Source organism: Xyrauchen texanus, chromosome 43, assembly GCF_025860055.1.
Source record: "Xyrauchen texanus isolate HMW12.3.18 chromosome 43, RBS_HiC_50CHRs, whole genome shotgun sequence".
In the NCBI taxonomy this organism is placed as follows: Eukaryota; Metazoa; Chordata; class Actinopteri; order Cypriniformes; family Catostomidae; genus Xyrauchen; species Xyrauchen texanus.
In genome coordinates this window covers 27,940,884-27,964,091 of record NC_068318.1, presented here as the reverse complement: position 1 = coordinate 27,964,091, position 23,208 = coordinate 27,940,884, and the positions used below count along the sequence as shown (strand labels likewise).

General features: G+C 39.2%; 2 protein-coding genes across 3 annotated transcripts; one reads left to right on the top strand and one right to left on the bottom strand.

Moving 5' to 3' along the window:
* Positions 1–1,501: 1,501 nt before the first annotated feature.
* LOC127635613 (beta-centractin) lies at positions 1,502–7,727 on the bottom strand. The gene is made up of 11 exons (XM_052115753.1): positions 7,540–7,727; positions 6,597–6,661; positions 6,391–6,466; positions 5,158–5,283; positions 4,951–5,075; positions 4,647–4,863; positions 4,451–4,543; positions 4,140–4,314; positions 3,997–4,058; positions 3,862–3,902; positions 1,502–3,227 (listed from the first exon to the last, which is right to left on the bottom strand). Exons 1-11 carry the CDS (start codon positions 7,585–7,587, stop codon positions 3,125–3,127), a joined length of 1,131 nt encoding a protein of 376 aa, XP_051971713.1. The 5' UTR covers positions 7,588–7,727; the 3' UTR covers positions 1,502–3,124.
* Positions 7,728–13,213: 5,486 nt separating this feature from the next.
* LOC127635990 (E3 ubiquitin-protein ligase MARCHF5) lies at positions 13,214–19,972 on the top strand. Of its 2 annotated transcripts, none has more exons than XM_052116333.1 (7): positions 13,214–13,260; positions 13,683–13,782; positions 13,872–14,074; positions 16,714–16,844; positions 17,286–17,469; positions 19,101–19,267; positions 19,340–19,972. In XM_052116333.1, the coding sequence occupies exons 2-7, from the start codon at positions 13,715–13,717 to the stop codon at positions 19,499–19,501; spliced, it is 915 nt and encodes a 304-aa protein (XP_051972293.1). In that variant the 5' UTR covers positions 13,214–13,260; positions 13,683–13,714; the 3' UTR covers positions 19,502–19,972. The 2 variants fall into 2 exon arrangements, with proteins under 2 accessions (XP_051972293.1, XP_051972292.1); XM_052116332.1 differs by having other exon boundaries at positions 13,226–13,358.
* The last annotated feature ends 3,236 nt before the right edge of the window (positions 19,973–23,208 follow it).

The following is a 23,208-nucleotide window of genomic DNA, read 5'->3' as shown; positions in this document are numbered from 1 at the left end:
TCTGCTCGAATGGATTATATAAGATTTACACCACCCCTTACAATCCGAATTTAGTTTACATCAGATTTGGCCAATTCATTCCAACTGACGTGGTTACATGAGACTTTTTTTATTCAGACTGTGCTACTAGTCCGATCACAAACAGATCACTAGGGTCCATGTAAACACACCTACTGTGAATGACGCAATCAAGTTGGTCTCCCTTCACCCTCAAACAAATAATATATTTGCATTTATCAGAGTATCTCACTATAAACATAAACTATATTGTTGAAATATATATCGAAATAGCCTTCATACAATGCCACAATGTTGTACAGGACACTTTTGGACATGTTTAAATGGACATTCACTCCTGCAAAAAAAAAAAAAAAAAAACATCAGGGAATTCAGACAGCAGCAGTGATCACCTGCTTCAGAGGATGGTTTTTCCATACACTGAATCCAATTAATCAACTTGGCAGTATATCCTGGTGAACAGATTTCATGGTCTGCTACAGTAGTTATCTGCTGAAATGAGCTACTAACCCTCATTTACTGAGGATCCTCACAGAAGGTGTAGAACTGAACATCTGCCGTCTTGATAAAGAGGGAAGATAGAGGCCACGATGGGCACTGAAGGTTGTGTAGGCATTGCTGCTCTCTGCTGGTGCCTTGAGCTATTTGTAACGGTCAAGAGAAGGACCAGACTGCAACTGCAGGATAAGGCGGGGCTACGCATGGGGCGGAGCTACACGTGTTGCCCCGCCTATAACATATCACATTGGCTCGTTTATCTTTCGTAGACATACATGATATGAGATGTGGTCGTCTTTGCTGGTGTGTTATCATTGTTTGAGAGATATTGAAACCATTTGATTACTTGTATGTGATATTCAATCCTAAATTCCATGGATTTTATCCTACGTTAAAAGTGATGAACAAATCAGGATTTATAAAGGCTGAAACTGACGTGAAAATTTTCTTAAACAAATGCCAACTGAAAATCATGTGTTTTTGGTTCATTCGGTACGTCATTACAGTATTAACAGTTATAGCATGTATGCCTCATGCAATATTCCTTATTTTCCGCTGAAAATTATTATTTATTATTATATATTTTTTTACACTGTATAACTGTAAACAAAGGTGTAATATGTTCAAGAAAAAAGGATTTATATCATTTACATTAACATTTGTATGTAAATTTGGACGATTTTTGTTTCATATAGACCAATATGTACATTATATGTATGTTTCTTATCAAAACATTAATAACACCTTCAAACATTAACAATATTAAAACTAATTATAAAAGTTATGTATAGTATATTTATGTAACTCTAGGGTTAGTTACATAAGAGACATGTTTTTGACATGTTTGTTTTCTGCAAAGTCAAGCCAAACCTTCAGCAGTGTTAAAAACCACTGTTATAACATCAGCACATTTGCACAGACCCACGACTATTTGGATTGTCTTTTGTGTATGCATAATGGACAGAGAAACCTTCTTTCAGACAGCTTGAATTTATTTATCATACTGAATTTACAAAATTAAAAGAAAATGCAACAATTGAAGAAATGGGTTTATACATTTTAGTCCTTTTTGTTGTTTATTAATTTATTTGTAATTTTTTTACATTTTTGAATAGCAATCCATTGTACACAAGGTTTATGATTTTTTTTCTATATCTTAAAAAAAAAACAAGATGCTCTGACTTTCCAATGATGACACTGGAGTAAGGCGAATCTTAGGTTGGACAAATTGGACTCAAACGCAACCCTGCTACCCCATCCCATTAGAGTCATCTTTCAGCAAACACTAAGGAAATACTAGTGCCAGAAGAGCCATCAGCTTCTAAATCCATTTGGCCACCCCCTGCCTTATACATCCACATGAGATGAGATTTTACATTGCAACACACAATCTCAGTCATTTGGTTGATTTCATGCACTAATCTGGAATTTACGGGACAGTGCCACAACGATGACATTTATGGCAACATAAAACCCTAATAAATTCAGAGAAACTTACTTGATTTCATTAAAGCTTCAGTCAACTGCTCTATTTGCTGAAATAACAGAATGAGAACTAGATTAATAGGTTTTTTGGACCGATTTGTTTCAGCTAAATCGACTCAAAAAGGGCTAACACTTGCATCAAGTCGATATCTGTGCGGTAAACTTGAGCTATAACAGATGAAACAACAGTTACGCTCTATAACTTAAACCTGATCAACTGAAAAACGTAATTCCAGGAAAGCAACGTAGAAACAATAAGACAGTACAACCCCAACACAGTCAATACACTCGGTCCTTGCATAAACAGATGATTCCACGTTTACATGTGCTGTATACTAAGAATAACACTTGTCGAAATTTCAAGCAGCTATAAATCTAGCTACCTACCGTGTACTTCGTATTTAAGTGTACATGATTTAGTTCCCTTGAGCTTGAGTGGTTTCAGACTTGACACAATCAAGGGAGGACACTGACAGCAGACACAGTAGTGTCCAGTACAGTAAATTGTTGTAGTGGTGAGCGATGCCTTTATCTATTGTTTATCTTTGTCATTAACACCCCAAAAACAATAACCAGCAAAGTCAAATGACAGAGGATAAAAAAATACTATCTTGAATTTGACTATAGACATCCACATGATGTCATCTACTTGTGACATCAAAGAAAATTACAGATCTCTTCAGTTTTGGAATGAAATTCTTTCAACAGAGTAAAACATTCACCTTCATGTTTCATTAGAATAGATATGACAATATCATAGAGGACAGGGAAAATAGTGTAATAAATATTTAAGCACTGTTTTTAAGCATTAGCTTCCAATTAAACAATAGTTAACAGTATTGACTGATGCCCTGAAAAGCCGTTTTCTTTGTCTGATGGGCATAAATGGGTGCAGAATGGGCTAGGAATGCCTGGCCAAACCCTGCTCCACTCCTGGTGGGTGTCCATATGAGAGCTGGGAAGGGGACATAGAAGGCATGCCTGGCTGCAGATGGGAGACCAGGTGGGGTTCCCTGACGGGACAGGTGGGGGGTGGGTGGGGGAGAACAGAAGGAGGCCAAGCGAGAGAGGAGAGGGAAGTGAAACCGCAGAGAAGAGGAAGGCTGGTGCCCTTTGCTCCCATTTAAAATGTCTTCCTGTGGATGGCACGGGCGCGGTCTTCCTCGTATTCCTTCTTGGAGACCCACATCTTCTTAAAGGTGTCGAGTGATGCTAGGATTGATCCCCTATATTAATTATAATGGGGAAAAATTTGGAACACCACCATAAAACACATTTGAAATTCCACGATTTGTGATGAGAATATTTGCGAGGCCGATTAATCGGTCAATATTTGACCTTTTCTGAGATGATCAGAATCAAACAATTATTGTGCTGATTAGCAAAAGTGAAATTGGCCCGGTTGCTAGGGAGGGTAGAGTCACATAGGGTAACCCCCTCGTGGTCACGCTTAAGAGGTTCTTGCTCTCAATTGGGCATGTGGTAAGTTGTGCATGGATCGTGGAGAGTAGCATGAGCCTCCACATGCTGTGAGTCTTCGCGGTGTCATGCACTGCGATCCACATGATAAGATGCGCGGATTGACCATCTCAGAACAGAACTGAAACTTGTCCTCCACCACCCGGATTGAGGCGAGTAACCACGCCACCACGAGGACCTAGCAAGTAGTGGGAATTGGGCATTCCAAAAAATCTAATCTAGTTTGTGGTAACGTTGAGAATGCAATGTGTGCTTGTGTTGTGGTATGACACATTTTTGAACGCAATTACGCACGAAATCAAGCTTGCATAGCTAGAAGCATCTGCGTTCGTGTACTTGCGTAGCGTATGTTTAGTCCTTTAAATTGTACTTTGATCTTACCCTATCCATGTGGAATAAAGTCTCTCCTGTGGCGCCGATATCTGAAACAAGTTCAACAATATGTTAAGCTACACATCGTTCTCATGCACAGAACCGAAAAGTTCAACAATATTTTCTTAAATATGGCATGGTCACCTTAATTTTAACATCTTTTGGTGCAAGTTTCTTCACTTCACTTAACAACCTGTCTCCAAAACCTGCAAGGAAGAAGACAGTTTCAGGTTTGTAATTGAAGTTGAAATTTTCTCTAACCAATTACTAATATGTTCACACTCAACCTTTGAGGAGTGTTGAGCCACCAGACAGCACTATGTTTGAGAAAAGGGTGCGTCGCAGATCCATGTCTGACTTCTGAATGGCGAAAGCCAACACCTCATGAATGCCCTCACTCTCATCTCCAATTAAATCAGGCCTGAAAAGAAGCTCAGGAGCCCTGAACCTTGCTGGGCCAATCTGTGGGAAACAACAATCTGTAAAATAACAGCTTTAAAAAGACAAGGCAAGACAGAAACAACTGAAGCCCCACTGAATGTCAATACCACTATGATAACATATAATTTTATGACCATCCAAGTATAATTGGCCTTACATCTAAAGTGCTTCCATCAGGAAGAGTGTATTGTGCTTTTTCTGTTTCTAAAGTTTCATCCTTCTGAGGGTTGAGGGAAAGGTAGCAGGCTCTCTGGAATACAACAAAAAAAATTTGCATAATTTTTAATGCTTACACAATGTAAAAAATTAGCTGTTCCGAGATTTCCAGTTAACCCACATGTTGAGCTTCATACCTCTTTGATGGTGCGCACCACCTCAAACTCTGCGGAAGTGTGGAAATCATAGCCTTCCTTGCGCAGAAGCAGGCGGAGGTATCGGGAGACGTCACGTCCAGCAATATCCACTCGCATGATGGAATGTGGGATAGCGAATCCTTCGTATATGGGGACAGCGTGTGTCACCCCATCACCAGCGTCCAGGACCACACCCGTGGTTCTGCCTGTGGCATATCTGCAAGGAATGAAATGTGCTTATATGAGGAACATGCATTTGCCAAGAAAAACAATGGAAGAGGGAAGAAAGAAATACAAAACTCACAAACTGAGCACTGCCTGCATGGAAATGAACAGCGCTGGTACGTTGAATGTCTCAAAGAAAACCTCTGCCGCCCGTTCACGGTTTTTACTGGGGTTCAGTGGTGCTTCAGTCAGTAGTACAGGATGCTGTAAGACAAACAGAGAATGAACCTCTCTGTGAAATAAAGTACAAGACCTTAGCAAATCCAAAAATCCAGTAAGTCCATACCTCCTCAGAGAAGGTCTGCAGCTGTTCCTTTGAGTACACGTACTGCCAGATGCGCTCCATATCATTCCAGTCCTTCACAATACCGTGTTCCATAGGATACCGCACAGACAGCAGTCCCCTATGTTCCTGCATGGTCAACAGATATACAGAGAATGAAGATACATATAAAGAAAAGAAAACATTATGCTTTTACATTATTATAACTAGAGGTAGACTGATATATTGGTTTTACCGATTAATTGGTACCGATAGTAGCTTTTTGGAACTATCAGTAATCAGTAAAAATAAATAGAGGTTATTAAAATCTTAATTTGGTTAATAAAAAAATTTAGAGCACTGTAACAGAGACAAATCTCCATTTCAATATAAGTGTCCCTGGTGTGTTTCAGGCCAGTTTATAGGTAGAAGTGTCATGTTATGCACCAAATCTTTCCTGATTACATTTACATTTATATTTACATTTATGCATTTGTCAGACGCTTTTATACAAAGCGACTTACAGAGCCCTTATTACAGGGACAATCCCCCCAGAGCAACCTGGAGTTAAGTGCCTTGCTCAAAGACACAATGGTGGTGGGTGTGGGGATCAAACCAACAACCATCTGCTTAGCAGTGCAGTGCTTTAGCCCACTATGCCATTTTGACAATAAACTTAATTTGGGATTTTGTTCATTTTGCACACTTGTATCCTTTATGTCTCTGCCTGTCCTGGTAAGGAAAGACAAACAAATATTTTTAACGTTCTATAAATCGATTTTAAAAACTATTGGTCGACTAATCCGTTATCTGCCTTTATATTATAGGTGTCGCAAAATCCACTATTGGTCAACCTCTAATTATAACAAATCTTAAAGTCATAAAAATCTAAATTCACCCCCCCATTTATTTTCTTATTAAATATTGGTTGATTCAGTGTACAAAGTTTGTTTTATAATCTTTCATCAAATACAAAAAACATTCTCTGCCTCTCTAACCACTTTTCTTTTCTGCTGACTTCAAGGCAGTGTAGGCAGAAAAAAAATTATTCAATATTAATCAAAGCCTAACGCTCAAAATACAATAAAATCTAATTGATAAGATTAAGTCCTGCCCTACATTATTTCTTGTTGATTTTATAATTTTTTTTTTTACTCTAAAAAAAAAATGTAATATTACTGAAGTACCTAAAAACAACAACTAAATATAAAATATCTGAGATACTGAATGAAGATGCAATGCTTAAAACAGGTTTACCTCTGCTTTAGGTCCAATAAAGAGATCACCCTCAAGGGCACCAGCCATCACCCGAACATGTTTGGGTCGCCCAACACTAAAAAAAATAATCATTCTAGTAAATATTATATCACAATGCATTACTTATAAGCACATGTTTACTCTAAGATACCATTCATTATAAGTGATTAGACCTATAAAGGGAATTCAATAAAATAATTACTTACTAATTTGGGAAACAGTATTTGGGGATCTGATCTCCTGCAAAGCCAGCCTTAATAACACCAGAACCCTGTAGGAGAAAATTGGACAGATAAAGACTTAGAATATGGGATGTGGTTCAAAATAAACCTGAAATCCAAACACTGAATGTGTTGTAAAACGTATCATGTCATGTTCTGAAAGCTCCTTGTTTGACCACAAGTCATGAGACAGAGCTTGAAGGGGCAACAAGAAACTCAAGCATCTGCAGACAGAAGAACAGTCACACTTAGAAGAAAATTCCCAAGTGATCCCTTGAATACCACTAACGTTTGTTTGTAGTTTTCATAATTTATTTATATATAACTTGTCAAAGTGACAATCATACATAAGTTATGGCAACTACAGGGTCCCCATCCAAATTCTGTTCAACTATTGAGTCTTCAAGTTCTCCATCCATTGCTTCACCCTTTTCATTTTTATCAAATTATTAACTTATATTAAATTAATGCATGCTATAATATGTAGCTGTAAATACAAGGTGAGGTCACAGCCAGCCATCTTAGCAACAATATCAACTCCAGCTACAATCTACTATATTATTTGGCAGATATGTTTTGACAACCATGCATCTAGCAGTATGTAATTAATATGAATAAATTGAAACAGTTTGAATGATGAAACCAAAGCACAACTGAATAAATGGCACTGCTACATCATTCCGTAATTCCATAATACCTGTCTATAATGCAATAAGACGACATTCCCAAAGGCTATTATGCTTTAACCGATGGAGTCAATTGGACTCCCTATACCTGCACCAGACTGTGCACAATATGGAAAATATAATTAAAATGAATAAAATCCTCTCATCTTTGCATTAGCCGGTTAGCCATGGCTTTGCCACAATGGCATTAGCTTTAGCTTGTTAGCAGAGAATGGGTGTGGAAGGACTGACATCATACTCACATTATCAATTACAACCGGCTGGTTGGCTATAATATCATACGACTCCATTATCAGCCTGCGCTTGGGTGCGTTTTTCGATCAACTTGTTCGCAAGAAGCGCCGTTTAGGATTTACTGTTCATGTAAATAAAAATATAACCGTCGCTGCTTTGGCAGTAAAACCACAGACTGGGCGATGCTTCAACCGAACCCAACGGTGCAGGGAGCCAATCTAACCCACCTGACTAGGTGATGATTGACAGCGCGGGTAGCCAATAGACATGCGATAATATAGTTTGTAGGCGGGGTTTGACAACACGAGACGTCTGGAAGATGAAAAATAAAAATGCTATTGTAACGGTAGCCAGCTGGTAGGTAACTGCAATGAGAAAACCTCACTGCCCTGGCCTCAAGAGGTGACTGATTCTTGTAGCCTTTATCATCCTCGTTAGCGCGCCTGCCTCCCATACAAGTGACACAGGTTCAAATCCTGCTCAGAGCATGTCTAGCAGGACAGGTTACAGTGGTGCCGTCACCCGGATGGGAGTGAGGTTTAGGGTGGTGAATTCTGAGTGTAATGGTAGCCAGCTGGTTGGTAGCTGTGCAGTGTGTAAACTTCACTCGCCTGTCCTCAAGAGGCGCATTTGCGACTGACATTAGGTCCTTTAACCTCCTTGTTAGTGCACCCACCTCCCATGCTCAATAGACTTGACATTATGTTTATTAACGCATACGGGGAACAGAATCCCATCACGCCTCACGACATAACCTCCCAGAAAGGAAGCATGATGCTGCAGTCTCGTGGGATGGCGACCAACATGAGTATACCGTAGTGAGTGACCCTCATGTTGGGCCAGGAGGGGAGCATGCAGAATGAATATATAGTATGAATTAAGGGCCTGGATGCAAGCGGTTGTATAAAACGATGGGGAGCTCAGGCAGAAGCAAAAGTATATATATTTGGCCAATGAAATAGGCAAGTGCTCTAAGCAGAGAGGACTTGTGAAGAGAGAGACGTTACATCTAGTTTGTAAAACCTTGCAAATGTGTTTTGAGAAGACCATCTTGCTGCAAAACATATGTATTGTAAGGACACACCATTCGTCCATGCCTATGAGGAGGCCATACCTCAAGTTGAGTGTGTTTGAGTGTGCTTTAGGAGAGTCTTACCTGCAACTCATAAGCCAGGTTAATTGCATCGACTTTTCAGTGAGAAAGTCTTTGTTTGGAGATGGACATTCCATTTGTGCATCCTTTATAGCATACAAAGAGCTGATCAGGAATTCTGAACTGACGTGTTCACTCAACGTATGCGTGTAGCGCATGCACAGGGCATAACAAATGCAATGATTGTTCCTCATCCGAATTAAATGGAGGAGAGAGGGAAGCCTGATTGTGAACCACCTGCACTCTGAAGGGCGTGGTTAGGACCTTAGGCACATAGCCTTTTCTGGGTTTGGCAGTGGCTTTAAAATATCAGGGCCAAACTCCAGACATGAAATGTCAATTGATAGTGCATGCAAGTCACTGATCTGATTTCCTGAGGCCAGAGCCAGCAGTAGTGCAGTCTTAACAGAGAGCATGCGCAAATCAACAGAGTCCATAGGCTCGAAGGGGGGCCCCGCGAGAGCTTTTAGGGCTAAAGTTAAGGCCCGAGTCAAGACTGTAGCCAGCCGAGGTGGGTTTAAATGTCTTGCTCCTTTAAGGAACTTTATGATTAAATCATGCTTGTTATAGTGGCACCGGCTTCATGTCCATGACATGCAGATATAGCTGTCACATACCCTTTCAACGTTGATGGAGTGAGTCTTGCGTCTAATCGCTCTTGAAGAAATATGAGAATTTTATGTATGGGGCAGTTTACTGGGTCGCCATGTGAGAGACACAAATCAGTGAACACATTCTATTTTAGAGCATTGAGGCGTCTCGTGGACAGCGCTCTGGCCTGTAAAATGGTGTTCATGACTGAATGCGTCAATTCTGGTGCGTTTAGCACGCTCCGTTCAGCGGCCACACATGACGTTCCACAGCTTGGGCTGGGTATGCCAGATTGTCTTGTGCCTGAGAGAGGAGGTCCTCTGCTGTACAACACCTCTATAATTTCCGGAAACCATGACTGGTTGGGTCATTTCGGCACAACCAATAGAATCATTTCCTTGTCCACTCTGACTTTGCACATGACAATTGCGTCCGCTCCCAGCAGGGCTTGGGACTTCGGGTACCGGAGTATTCCCCACTGAGGAAAATAGATCGATTTCTGTTTTGCTGAATATTTCCCAAATCCTCAATACAGTTTGAGGTGGAAGTCTCAAATTTGCCCGGTATCACCCCTTGCCATGACAATAGGTCCATGCTGTAATTCAGGCAGCCTGGGACATATGTCGTTCTCAGGGAGAGGAGATGATGCTCGCTTCATAGGAGTGATGGAGTCTCAACAGTGTCGGTGAATGAATTCCATCTTGGCAGTTTATTCCACAACTGTCATGTTGTCTGAGCAAACTAGGACATGACAGTTCATTATTACTGACTGAAAAGCCTTTAAGGCTGGGAATACAGCCAATAACTCTAGGTGGGTGATGTGCCATGCTCTCTTAAGGTGAGTCAGGTGTCCATCGCACACCACCCCCAACATGTGTTGGAAGCATCCATTGTCACCACTTTTTGCATGATAAAAGGCAGGAGCTGTCCAAGGTGCTAAAGCAGCTATACAGTGGTGGGATAGAGTGATGTGCATGTGCCCATGGCACCAAGCATGTCGTGGCACATGCCGCAGCACTGAAGAGGTCTCATGTGTAAGTGACCTAATGGAATGATGGTGGATGCCACCACCATAAATCCCAATGCTTTTAAAACAGCTTCAGTGGAAGTGTTCTCCCCAGTTTGAATTATGGCACTGTGGAATGGCCTTAACGCGCTCGCTCTTGAGGTGCGTACACCCGCTGGTGGAGTCGAGGCAGACTTTGTTTATTTTGGCTCGGAACATTGGCGCGTCTTTGGACGAAATCGCGGAAGACTAATGCCGGATGAAAATCACCTGTGATTACTGATGAGTCGTGACATAACGCTCAGCAAACTTATTCACAGGAGGCTGCTGGATACACTGGAGCATCCAACAGTGTCACTTTTTCCCTACCACTCATTTCTGTGATGGTCAGCCATACAAGTCGATCCAGAACTACCAGGTTGCCCATGGACTTGCCGATGGGCTGCGCAGTGACGTTAATGGCATGCAGTGCTAAGTCTGTAGCAGTGTGGAGCTCTTTGAATGTCTCTGGATCGAATCGACAAGCCTTGCTTGTCCATTTGCTTGAGGAGCTTGGCTTGAAATACCTGGAGCACCACCATTGCATGGAGTGCTGATCCAGCTTGTCCTGCCACCGAGTAGGCTTTTCCAGCCAGTGGGGATATTTGTCTACATGGCTGGAAAGGCTGTATGGGGCATGATTTCGACCCCCTTTACTCACTGGGCAGAGTTGTGCAGCTACCGCCTCCTCAACAGGGGGTCATTGAGCATAACCGTTTTCTTACACATGATTCATAGAGAAGGGTGCACACCAGGACTTAGACAGTTCGTTATGAACTTCACGGACGAATGTTGCAGATATGCGGGATGTGGCCGCTTAACGGCATCTGGACTGCAGGAACCATTCATTGAGGCGAGACTGTTCAGGTTCCTCTGTGGGAGACCATTCGAGGTTAAGCACTTCGGCCGACCTTGTAAGGATGCAGAGCATCTCCCTGTCAGTGGTGCGTAGGTGCTCCTACCCCTCGCTGGGCGGAGGGGCGGCAGCATCATCCACTGACCACTCTTCTGATGCAGCGAGAGATATGACATCATCATTATCATCCCCAGCCTCAGAACCACTGAATGAGATGAGGCTGCATGGTCTTTCCTAGGGCCGGAGCTCGTTTCACACATAGCGTATTGGCAAAGATGCGCCTCGTGGAGATTGAGGGGTTCGCGGTGTGTGTGCCGGCATGAGGACCACCTCAAATTCACTCTGCTCGGCCTTGCTGCCCCTACGAGGCGGGTGGGAGGGTGCATGAGGCTGAATCGTCACTCAGAACAAGGACAATTCGCGAGCAAAGCGTCTTCAGACTCATGCCCTTGCAGTGAGGACAGTCTGTCTCCATGAGAGCTGACTCTGCATGGGCATGGCCCAGACAGTAAATGCAGCTCTCATGCTGATCTGATGGCGGGATGTACCTCTCGCACAAGGAACACTTACGGAATGACATCTTTAAAAAGACGCGAACACGTAAGCAACTCTTTTAGATATTTACATAAATATATACTTACATTGATATTTCACACAATATACAATACACAATACACAATTGTTTGTAAGGATACACAACACCTGCCAAAGCGCTGTGAGGAATCAGGATGCGTCAAGCGGCAAGGCGGAGTGATGTTCGCCGGAGCACTTCAGTGGAGTGGAGAGTTTTCTCATTGCGTGAAGATTCCGCCCGCTGACTCGTGTATATCGACGGTGAAGGGTAGAGGGTATCTAGAAAAGGGATGATCACTGTCTTGATGGAAGAAATTCTGAGGAATTGGTGCACCTGTTTTTACAGCAGACAGCTTTGTGCTAAAACAGGCTGGGCTCAAATACAATGGCCAATATTAGAATATTGACTTTATTGTAGAGAGGTTTCAACTAAGTCGTGTAAGAATGCACTCCCCCAGATGCGTTAATAAACACAATGTCAAGTGTACTGAGTCTTAAGAGAACTTGTAGCTTTAAAGGTAACCCATAATTTTTTTCCTCATTTTAAAGGTTTTACTCTTAAAGACATGACTAGTCATTGTTTATAAAATCAAGAGCACTTACATGAGATGAAGACTTTAGTCATGTCAGAAAACGGGGACCACCATGTAATAATCACATGACCAGTCAGATACTACTTACTTAATCTCAGTAACTGCCCTCTTATTGGACACTTTTACTCATGGGTTGAGTGAATTTCAATTGATTCTGTAACTGAAAACTATTGTGAAGTGACGCTGCATATATATATGTACAAACATGGAATTTGCTCCTTAAATAACCATTTACTTTATTTGCATCTGATGTAGAGTTTTGCAAGTACCATCTCCCATAAATACACATACACACATTTGTGTAATAAATTATTGCACATTTGTTTTATTGGAATCAAACTGCCACAATATAACAAAAAGACAAATATTTATGGAAACATCTGAAATCAAATTGTAACATCATGTACATAAACATATAAAATGAAATTACAACAACAAAAATGTTCTATCTATCTATCTATCTATCTATCTATCTATCTATCTATCTATCTATCTATCTATCTATCTATCTATCTATCTATCTATCTATCTATCTCATCTATCTATCTATCCATGATGGGAGATAGATAGATAGATAGATAGATAGATAGATAGATAGATAGATAGATAGATAGATAGATAGATAGATAGATAGATAGATATTTTTTCATTTTTATCTAATTGTGAGTATCATTCCACTCTCCACTACACTGCAACGAATATATATATATATATATAAATATATATATATATATATATATATATATATATATATATATATATATATATATATATATATATATATATATATATATATATATATAATAATACCCAGCCTATCAATATTTTGGCACGGTTATAGACTTTTATTTTGACACACGGAAGTGTCTGTTGCGGAAGTTGTTTCTCATAAGGCTGTTCTCTGTCCTCCGAGAAATTGTAAGTGTCAAATCAGCCGGAGATCAACAAACAAAAAGCCGATCAGAAAACGATTAAATCTACAAAAACACTCAGATACAAAATTCCAGATCGCAGAGGTGACAACCCACTATTTAGTTCAATTAACATTGTCACTTTATTTACAAGTTTTAATATGTTTACAGCTGTTAAAACTGAGGTAATAATGAGGTTTGTGGCTATTCGGAGTGAGTAATTCTAGCTGAAAATGTCATATAATAATAATAATAATAATAATAATAAGCAGCAGCCTAATTTATATTGTACATTTCATTCAAGATTGTAGCTCAAAGTCGTTTATAGAGTAGTTGGAAGAAGGAAAAGTAAGAGTGAAAGTAAAACTGAGTCTATTTTGTATTGTTAGTGTAATGGTGACCAACCTTTTATATTATCTTTTCAAACAGGTGATAGAGATTGAGCCAGCTCTGGCTCACTCATGGTTGTGCTGGAGACCCGGGATCTAACCGGACAAAAGATGGCCTGTGTAGATGAACCTCCAGAGAAGTGAGATACTCTATTAATTTGATTCATAACTGTGTTATTTAATGGTAATCCTAATTGTTTGATCACTATTTTCTTGTGTCCTATGGCAGGCACTGCTGGGTGTGTTTTGCCACTGAGAAAGAAGACCGTGCTGCAGAATGGGTCAGTCCATGCCGGTGTAAGGGCTGTACTAAGTGGATTCATCAGGCGTGCTTACAGCGATGGCTTGATGAAAAACAGAAGGGAAACAGCAGTGGAGCTGTGAGCTGCCCACAGTGTGGCACAGAATACTGTATAGTTTTTCCCAAAATGGGTGAGAATTTGCACTTCACCTTTTTTTTAAATGCACTTTATTGCACTTTATCCTCTTTTACTGTGTCTTGTTATAGATGCTAACTTTTTTTGTTTATTTTATTAATGATTTGACCTGCACAGGTGGAATTTAAAAGCCTGTCATTCTTAAAGTTGAACATATTGCTACCCCTTGCATATTTGTTTATTAAAGGAATATTCCAGGCTCAGCACAAGTTAAGCTCAATTGACAGAATTTGTTGCATAATTTGGCTACGACAAAAATGGACCCGGTTGCTAGGCAGGGTAGAGTCCACATGGGTTAACCTCGTGGTCGCTACAATGTGGTTCTCGCTCTTGGTGGTGATTTGTGCGTGGATGCCGTGAAGAGTAGCGTGAAGCCTCCACACGCGCTATGTCTCCGCGGTAACGTGGCCAACAAGCCACGTGATAAGATGCACTGATTGATTGTCTCAGACGTGGAGGCAACTGAGATTCATCCTCTGCCACCCAGAGCCGAGTCACTACACCACCTCGAGGACTTGGAGCACATTGGGAATTGGGCATTACAAATTGGGGAGAAAAAACAACAAAAAAAGTTAAAGATCAACGTTCAATGCACATACAATGGAAGTGAATGGGGCCAATCTGTAAATACAGTACTTACTGTTTCTAAAGTAAAGCCACAAGATGTAAACAATATGCATGCTAAAATGAGTTTAGTGTGACAAATTAGCTTACTAATAGAGGTGGGAAAATGTTTTGATATGCTACATTTGTTTAGCATTTTTTCCTTGTGATACTGTATCAATGCATGCCAAATATCGATATTATTATTTACATTTGCCAACATGAATATTGTAGTTATGTGAAAAAATGTCTCTTTGTCAAATCGATCTAAGAATTCAACAACAGTCCCTTAGAAGGTGCATCATGCTTTACACATAATCACCCTCCCTTACTAAAATGTATCATGATTTTACAGCAGTAACAGAGGAATTTGACAAAAATGTTAGTATCATATAAAATAGATAACTTTTTAGGTGAAATCAATTATAATTTTGTGTATTGAAACAGTGTTGTAATAAATTATGTTTTTAAAGTGTTTAGGCTGCGATTGTATTCATAAATACTATAATTTATTTTTAGAAAGACTAGCTACATTGACTTAACCACAGAAATAGGGAGCCGTGATAGTCTTTTATGTATATGGCTTTGCATTGTAAACAGATATTAGGAAATAAACAGGCCTTGTTTTGTAAACTGGCACTTTTATATTAATTTAACACAGCATTTGGTGATTTTGAAGCATTTCTCTTAAGTGCAATGAAGACAAATTAGAAACATTGCATGAAATATCACAATATATCATAGTTTTGAATCACAATACACCAGAAATCGCAATATATCGTATCATAACCTAAATATCGATATTATATTGTATCGCCAGTTACCTTGTGATTTCCACCCTTACTTATTAACCTTTTCTGTGTAAAGTTAAATCCAATTTTATACTTTGTTGCCACGACACTGTAACACCATGTTAAAATGCTGTCCATTAAATCTTATAATGCTTGTAGTACAGCTCTGCTTTGTATTTATTTTTGTAAATGTGGAAAAAATGAACAGATTGTGTGTTGTGTGTGTGGCCTATTAATGATTGATGTAGCTGTCTAAAGCCCTATTGAAACGGGAATAGTTGTCCCTGATGAGGTTCAGGAAATTTGTGTTTCACAAATGTTCTTTGTGTTTTTAATCCTGTCTGAATCCGACAAGTTTGTTTTTTGTCCTCACACAACCACTATAAAAATTCCAGAACAATTTTCCTACTGTTTTTTGACTAACTCAAGGGTCCTTTGAGAAGTCTAATCCCGTAAGATTATGTAATGTTGTAATTACATTATTCACAGATAATTATTGTCTATTTCAGTGGGTTTATTCTAAGTAGTCACTTCTATAAACTCGTGTGAAGTTTATTTTAATAGGCTTTTTAAAATAAGAGATTAATAATATATATTTAGAAAGAAAACAAATTAATCAATAAATTAAATAATTAATTATAAAACAATTGTTTTATTAATTATAAGTAATTTTAAATTGAAAGCGATAATTTTTAAATAATAAGTACATTTTACCACCCAAATTAATTAAATGTGTTCATCCTTATGTAACGCCTACATCCAGGGCTGGACTGGGAAGAGAAATCGGCCCGGGATTTTACATAGCAACTGGCCCAAATGTATTCGCTATTTTGTGGTCCGTTCTGCATAACGCGGCAGCTCATTTTAGCTTATCGCGGCCCATTCAGCTTGTTTCGCGGCCGAGCGACTGGCCCGCTCGGTTCTCCCGATGGCCAGTCCGCCCCTGATCGGCCCCAAAGTGCGTTGGCCCACTGGGAAAATGCCCGGTATACAAGATTTCCAGTCCAGCCCCTCCCACATCTAGAAAACAGACACTCCCACCTCTGTAACAAACAGAGAGATCTTTAGTCCCGTCTGAATCAGTACATGAAATCACAGACATCGGTTGATATTGTTTGTAACTCTAAGGTGTTTTAGAAAACTAATCCTATCCTAATAGGGCTTAATTCTGGTTAGCTGTGATTTGGAAACACCTTTACTGTAGGGAAGTGTTAACTTTGTGGTTTTGTCCTACTTTCAGGTCTTCTGGTCTACTTCCTCCAGCAGGTTGATAGAGCCCTTTCCAGGGCCAGTCCATTCGCCGCAGCTGGAGTTGTGGTGGGCACCGTCTATTGGTCGGCAGTTACCTATGGTGCCGTCACAGTTATGCAGGTGCGTTAATGTCAGATAGAAGGAAGTGGATTAGCGTGCTCGGCTCTTTTAGCACTTTTTTTTCTCTCCAGTTTGGAATTCCCAATGCGCTCTAAGTCCTCGTGGTGGTGTAGTGACTCGCCTCAATCCAGGTGGTGGAGGACGAATCTCAGTTGTCTCCGCGTCTGAGACTGTCAATCCACGCATCTTATCATGTGGCTTGTTGTGGGCATTACCACAGAGACATAGCGTGTGTGGAGGCTTCACGCTTTTCTCTGTGGCATCCACGCACAACTCGCCACGCACCCCACCGAGAGCAAACTACGTTATTGTGACCATGAGGAGGTTACCCCATGTGACTCTACCCTCCTCTAGTAATCGGGCCAATTTGGTTGCTTAGGAGACCTGGCTGGAGTCACTCAGAACGCCCTGCACTTTTAACAGTTTTTCTTCTCTCTTTAGGTGGTGGGTCATAAGAAGGGTTTAGACGTGATGGAGCATGCGGACCCTCTATTTCTGCTCATGGGTTTGCCCACCATCCCTGTTATGCTGGTACTGGGAAAAATGATTCGCTGGGAGGATTACATGGTGCGGCTATGGCAGCGACACTCCTCCAAGCTTCAGGTCCTCGGTGGGCTTGTTCCTGGTATGTAGATAAATCTACTTGAACATAATGGATATCATTGCATACATAGTTGGGTGCTTTTTCAACTGTGAACTAAAGAAAGTTAATTTGCACACACTCAATATTGTTTTTATTTTATTTGTCTACTAACAATCTCTTAACAGTGTTCATGCATCACATGAGATTTATGTAAAAAAAAAAAAAAAATGTCATGAAAGTTTTGATAACGATTGTGTGGTGGAAGTGACGGTGATGGATGGAAATTACATTTTTACGGTTTCTTTTTTTTCTTTTAATAAAATGGCCAACTCCATATAAGGCTAATACTATATCTAACATTTTATGTATACTAAATACATACAATTAAATTTATGTATAATTACAGCTGTATTAGAAATAATGACCAATATATATATATATATAATGGACTTTTATAGTTTAATAATGAAAGTCTGGGTCATGGACAAGGCAAAAATCTGTCAAATATATACATAAATAAAAATTATAAAGTACTGAAAATAAATGAAGGCTTGGATAAAAAAAATTAAAAATCTAATTCAGTTTTCATCAGACCTTCATATAACAAAAAGAAAAATCTGATCATTTTTTTAATTAAAATTTACCCCTGGGGCATGAAATTGCCAAAAGATTTAAAAAAACACCCTGTTATTATAACTCTGTATGTAATATTATTTAAAATGTAAATAGTATATTGTAACTCCTATATTACCCATGTAGTTAATATAACCTCTATTTTATGTACGGTACATTTGATAATAAACTAGTTGATCTTGGGCACTGTGTTTGTTAAAGCATTCACTGACATGTTGTTCCCTTTATGAGTCATCCAGTAAACATGTATTAAAGGCATAGTTCACCCATCATATCCTTTACTTACCCTCATGCAATATCAGATGTGTTTGTCTTCCTGTCTTCTGCTGAACACATACAAAGATTTATAGAAGAATATTTCAGCTATGTAGGTCATAGCAATGCAATTCAACAGGGTTCAGAACTTTGAAGCTCCTAAATGCACATAAAGGCAGCAGGAGAGTAATCCATAATCCAAGCTGGTGGTTAAATCTATGTCTACAGTAGCGATATGATAAGTGTGGGTGAGAACAGAATATTTAAGTCCTTTTTTACTATAAATTCTCCTCCCTGCCCACTAGGTGACAATATGCATGAAGAAAGTAAATCGGCAAAAACAAAAGAACTCTTAGGAGAGAAGAGCGCTTAGCAGGGCTGTTTGACGGTGAAATTTGATTGTAAAACAACTTAAATATTGATCTCTTTCTGCATACTTATCATATCACTTCTCAAGACATGGATTTAACCACTGGAGTCTAATGGATTACTTCTATGCTGCCTTTATATGCTTTTTGAGCTTCAAAGTTTTGGAACCTGTTGATTTGATTTGTGAGGACCTACAGAGCTGAGATATTCGTCCAAAAATCTTTGTTTGTGTTCAGCAGAAAAAAGAAAGTCATACACATCTGGGATGGTATGAGGGTAAGTAAATGATAGGAGAATTTTTGGGTGAACTATTCCTTTAATAACAGTAATAAGCTTAATTTCTAAAGCAACTTTAACACAGTTATGTACAACATAGCAGCATAGCTCAAAGGGTATTATTGATGTGTTTTGTGCAGGAATGGGCCGACCTGTGCCCCGGGCCCCAGCAGAGGGTGGTTATGGAGGAGACCATCTCTCCGTGTCTCGCACCCTGTGTGGTGCTCTTGTGTTCCCCTCTATCGCCAACCTGGTGGGTCGTCTCCTGTTCCGCAGAGTCACTTCAAACCTTCAGCGCACCATTCTGGTGAGTCAAGGTAGCCATGCATCTACCATGCAATCTGGTGTTACGTTAGCCTAACTGGGTTTTCCTTTTTAGGGTGGCATTGCCTTCGTGGTGATCAAGGGAGTGTTGAAAGTGTATTTCAAACAGCAACAGTACCTCATCCAGGCCAACAGACACATACTGAATTACCCTGAACCAGAGGCAAGAGCAGAGGGTGTTATTGAGGATGGCAATGAAGACAGTGGCAATGAATGAACACAAAGCACTTGGGGCAGTCTCAACAAATGCAATGTAGTATTGGATTCTCTATTGGTTCAGAATAAAAGTACATATTTACAGATGTTTTAAAGATTAAATCATTATTTTTGTTTCACATGGCCCTAGTTATTTTTTAAACATAGACCAGGAATTCACTTTGCTACATATTCTTTATTTAATTCAAGGATGACTCTCTGTGAGAAACTTGTCAGTGGTTGGGGTGTAAAAGTGCCTGTAGTAGCAAAATGAACCATTAGATGGCGCCAAATGTAGGGATATAAACACTGCACTGCTGTCTCTTGTGAGAAAAACAAAACAAAAACACATTTTAATTTAGATTGCTATTTGGACATAGTCCTGTACCAGCAATGTCATCTTGCTAAGGCATTTTGCAAGTCAATTGAATGATTCTATATGAAGGTAACTCATTGTATCTTTAAAGGCAATAACAAATAAATGACAATAAACTCAAACTCTTTTAAGACTTTGATCATGAATTTGACTATGTAATTGTATGTACTATATTAAGGAGTTTCATGGGGAAATCTCACAATTCCAGGTGACATTTCACGACAAAGTATTAAAGCAGTACAACAAACTATCATGGAACGTAAAATATTTGACCATTTTAATAGCGTATAATAATATAATATATAATAACGTAAATAGTAAGCACTTTGCAAATGGGAAAATTCTGTAAGAACGCCAATAAATTTGTTTGCGCATAGTGAATGGTGAGCAAAAAATTGGAAGCTTACAATTCCAGTGGTTTAATCCATGTCTTCTGAAGCAATCTCATCAGTTTTGGGTGAGAACAGACCAAAATATGAACTCCTTTTTCACTGTACATTGCAGTCTCTAGACATGATCATGATTTCAAGCTCGATTACACGTCCAAGTGCTTCACGTATGCACACAGTGCTAGGTGGTGCTATGAAGTGTAATTCGGCTTGAAATCACGATCGCCATGGAGACTGCTGATGTCAAGATTTATAGTGAAAAAGACGTTATATTTTGGTCTGTTCTCAGCCAAAACTCTTTGGATCTCTTCAGAAGACATGGATTAAATCACTGGAGGTTTATGGATTACTTTTATGCTGCCTTTATATGCTTTTTTGTGCTTCAAAGTTTTGGTACCCATAACTTGCATTCTATGGACCTACAGAGCTGAGATATTCTTCCAAAAATCTTAATTTGTGTTCTGCAGAAGATTGAAAGTCACACACATCTGGGATGGCATGAGGGTGAGTATGATGAGAGAATTTTCTTTTAATGTGTATACTGAACATGACCTTACATGATGTCAGCTTATTAAGGATAATTGGTTTAAGATCTTGCATGTAAACATGCTCAATGCAAAAAAATCTGAATGATCCTATATACAGTATATACTGTAAAGTGTATATAAACAGAACATGGATGTATTTTATATATTATATATTTGATTTTTAGAAATGGCCATCATTTAACATTATGACATCAGAGAGTGATAGAGACAGTCTTGATCTCACGTGTATTAAAAGAAACAAGTCTTTAAAAAGCAGACAAATAGATTATGTTGATCTTAATAAGAACTGTTCATTATCTAGTAGTTAGGGGAGAGGCGACAGGCAGAATATTTCCACCTCCCCAGCCACAATGTTTGACAGAGACCCTCATTACTCTTGTGCACTTCAGAATGCCATTTGAAGGAATCGCAAAGAAAAAAAAGACACCCCATAAATTTACTGGCCTGATCTGATCTTTTATTTCAAGAAGGGAAAAAAAATGGTATGAATTATGCAAAAGTTTACAGATGGTACATGGCTGGCTGAGAGAGAGAAGACAGAAGAGAGAGTGCAATCGTCTCACCCAAGATGACATCATTTGGGTTTAAAAATACACCTCCGCTCACACAGCCGTGAACTGGAACACTGCTGAACGTAATTTACACACAGGGTTTAAAATAGTCCCTTGGGATTGTTCCCACCTCCTTTTAAGCATCTCTGGCAAATATAACTATGGCAGACAGGCTTTGTTGAAGCCGCCAGACATATAGTGGTACATAATAATGTTTGTGAAAAGGCTATGCTGACAGATTGTCAAGGAACTTGTAAATCCCCTCCATGCAACTGTTGCATTCGAAACTAGTAGCACTTACCAGTTGTATATGTAAGATGCAACAAAAAGATGCTAAATGGTAAATATATTAATTATATGGATAGGTCGCCCAAAAATGAAAATTGTGTCATCGTTTACTCATCCTCTTGTTGTTCCAAACCAGTGTCACTTTTTTTCGTGGAATGCAATAGGAAATGTATAAGGCAGAATGTTAGCCTCGGTCACCATTCACTTCCACTGTATCTCTTTCCCATACAAAGAAAGTGATTGTTGACTGAGGCTAAGTAACAATTTGCATATCACTTTTTAAAATGAGTGTTTCGACTTTAAACTATAAAAAATATAACTATAAAATGCTTTCCCACACTTTTCATTTTGCAAGGCATTTTGTACAAATGTGAATCAAAGGATTTGGATGTGTGAATCAAGGATGCAGTTACTTATAAATGGCATCCGAGATTAATCTCACAGCCTTGAAGCAGAAGTTCACAAACCCATTTTATTTTTGAAAATGTTTCTCGGTGGTCTTTCTTGATGCTACAGAAATTAAAAGAATTTAACTCTGAAATGATGATAATGATATTGGAAACTAATGAATAAAGGAGCACAAAAAGCTACACTCCATTTGTAAGAATATCATAAAATCGCTTTTTAATAACCAGTAGCAACGTGAAAAGTTAAATGGGAAATTCTGTTAAATATATAATGACCCTATTTGTCTTATGTCTCAATAAATGAAAAATTGCAGTCATAAATGGGAGATGTAGATGTTATTATTTTAGGTGCATGGCGGTAAAATTTTAGTTCAGCATGTCCATGGAAGCATCTAAGCTAAGCGTAAAGAGAAAAAAGTGCATTATATAACAATGGCTCATTAGAAGTCCAACGTATGCCCTTCTTCTGTGAGTGGCACAACACTTCTGATAGTGTCTTATAGCACTGTCATAGCCGTTGGCTTAGTGGGCAACACCTGTTTGGTCTTCATCATGTCCAGACAGAAGGAGGTGAGGAACGTCACCAACATCCTCATCGCCAACCTATAAATCAATAAACCTGGAATGTTTCTTAAAGGAATAGTTCACCCAAAAAATTTAAATGTTGCCATTACTTACTCACCCTTTTCCCATTCCAAACCTGTATGACTTTCTTCTGTAGGAAAAAAGAAGAAAATCCTGGCCACTCTTATCAATATATTAAACGAGAATGGAGTTTGGGGCTGACAAGCTCCAGAAATTACATAAGAGCTTTGTAAAAGTATAATTAAAGTAACCCATATGACTAGCACTATAAATCAAAATTTCTTTATAATTCACCCTTATAACTTAATTTAAATAAATGAAAACAGCTAATATAATTTCCATCTTTAAAATGATCTAATATTTTATCCAAATTGTCTATATTAAGACATATAAGATGGGAACATTACTATACACTGCATAGTAGGAATGACCTTTGACTTCAAACATCAGAGGGTCTGAAAACGTGCTGCGTTTGCAAGTAAATGTGAGGCTAATGATTGCAGAAAGACTATAAGGGAATATCTGTCATATCAAGCAGTACACATCAAAGCTGCTTGGCTTCTTTAGATGGCGTTGGAAATAAAT

What these genes read in the sequence shown, in the direction of transcription:
- LOC127635613 (XM_052115753.1), bottom strand. Translation starts at nt 7,587, where the DNA reads ATGGAGTCGTATGATATTATAGCCAACCAGCCGGTTGTAATTGATAAT. An exon ending in TGGCTCAACACTCCTCAAAG is followed by an intron (nt 4,059 to 4,139) that starts GTTGAGTGTGAA and finishes TCTTCCTTGCAG; the next exon opens with GTTTTGGAGACAGGTTGTTA. An exon ending in CAAAAGATGTTAAAATTAAG is followed by an intron (nt 3,903 to 3,996) that starts GTGACCATGCCA and finishes AACTTGTTTCAG; the next exon opens with ATATCGGCGCCACAGGAGAG.
- LOC127635990 (XM_052116333.1), top strand. Translation starts at nt 13,715, where the DNA reads ATGGTTGTGCTGGAGACCCGGGATCTAACCGGACAAAAGATGGCCTGT. An exon ending in GTGCCGTCACAGTTATGCAG is followed by an intron (nt 16,845 to 17,285) that starts GTGCGTTAATGT and finishes TTCTCTCTTTAG; the next exon opens with GTGGTGGGTCATAAGAAGGG. An exon ending in CCTCGGTGGGCTTGTTCCTG is followed by an intron (nt 17,470 to 19,100) that starts GTATGTAGATAA and finishes TGTTTTGTGCAG; the next exon opens with GAATGGGCCGACCTGTGCCC.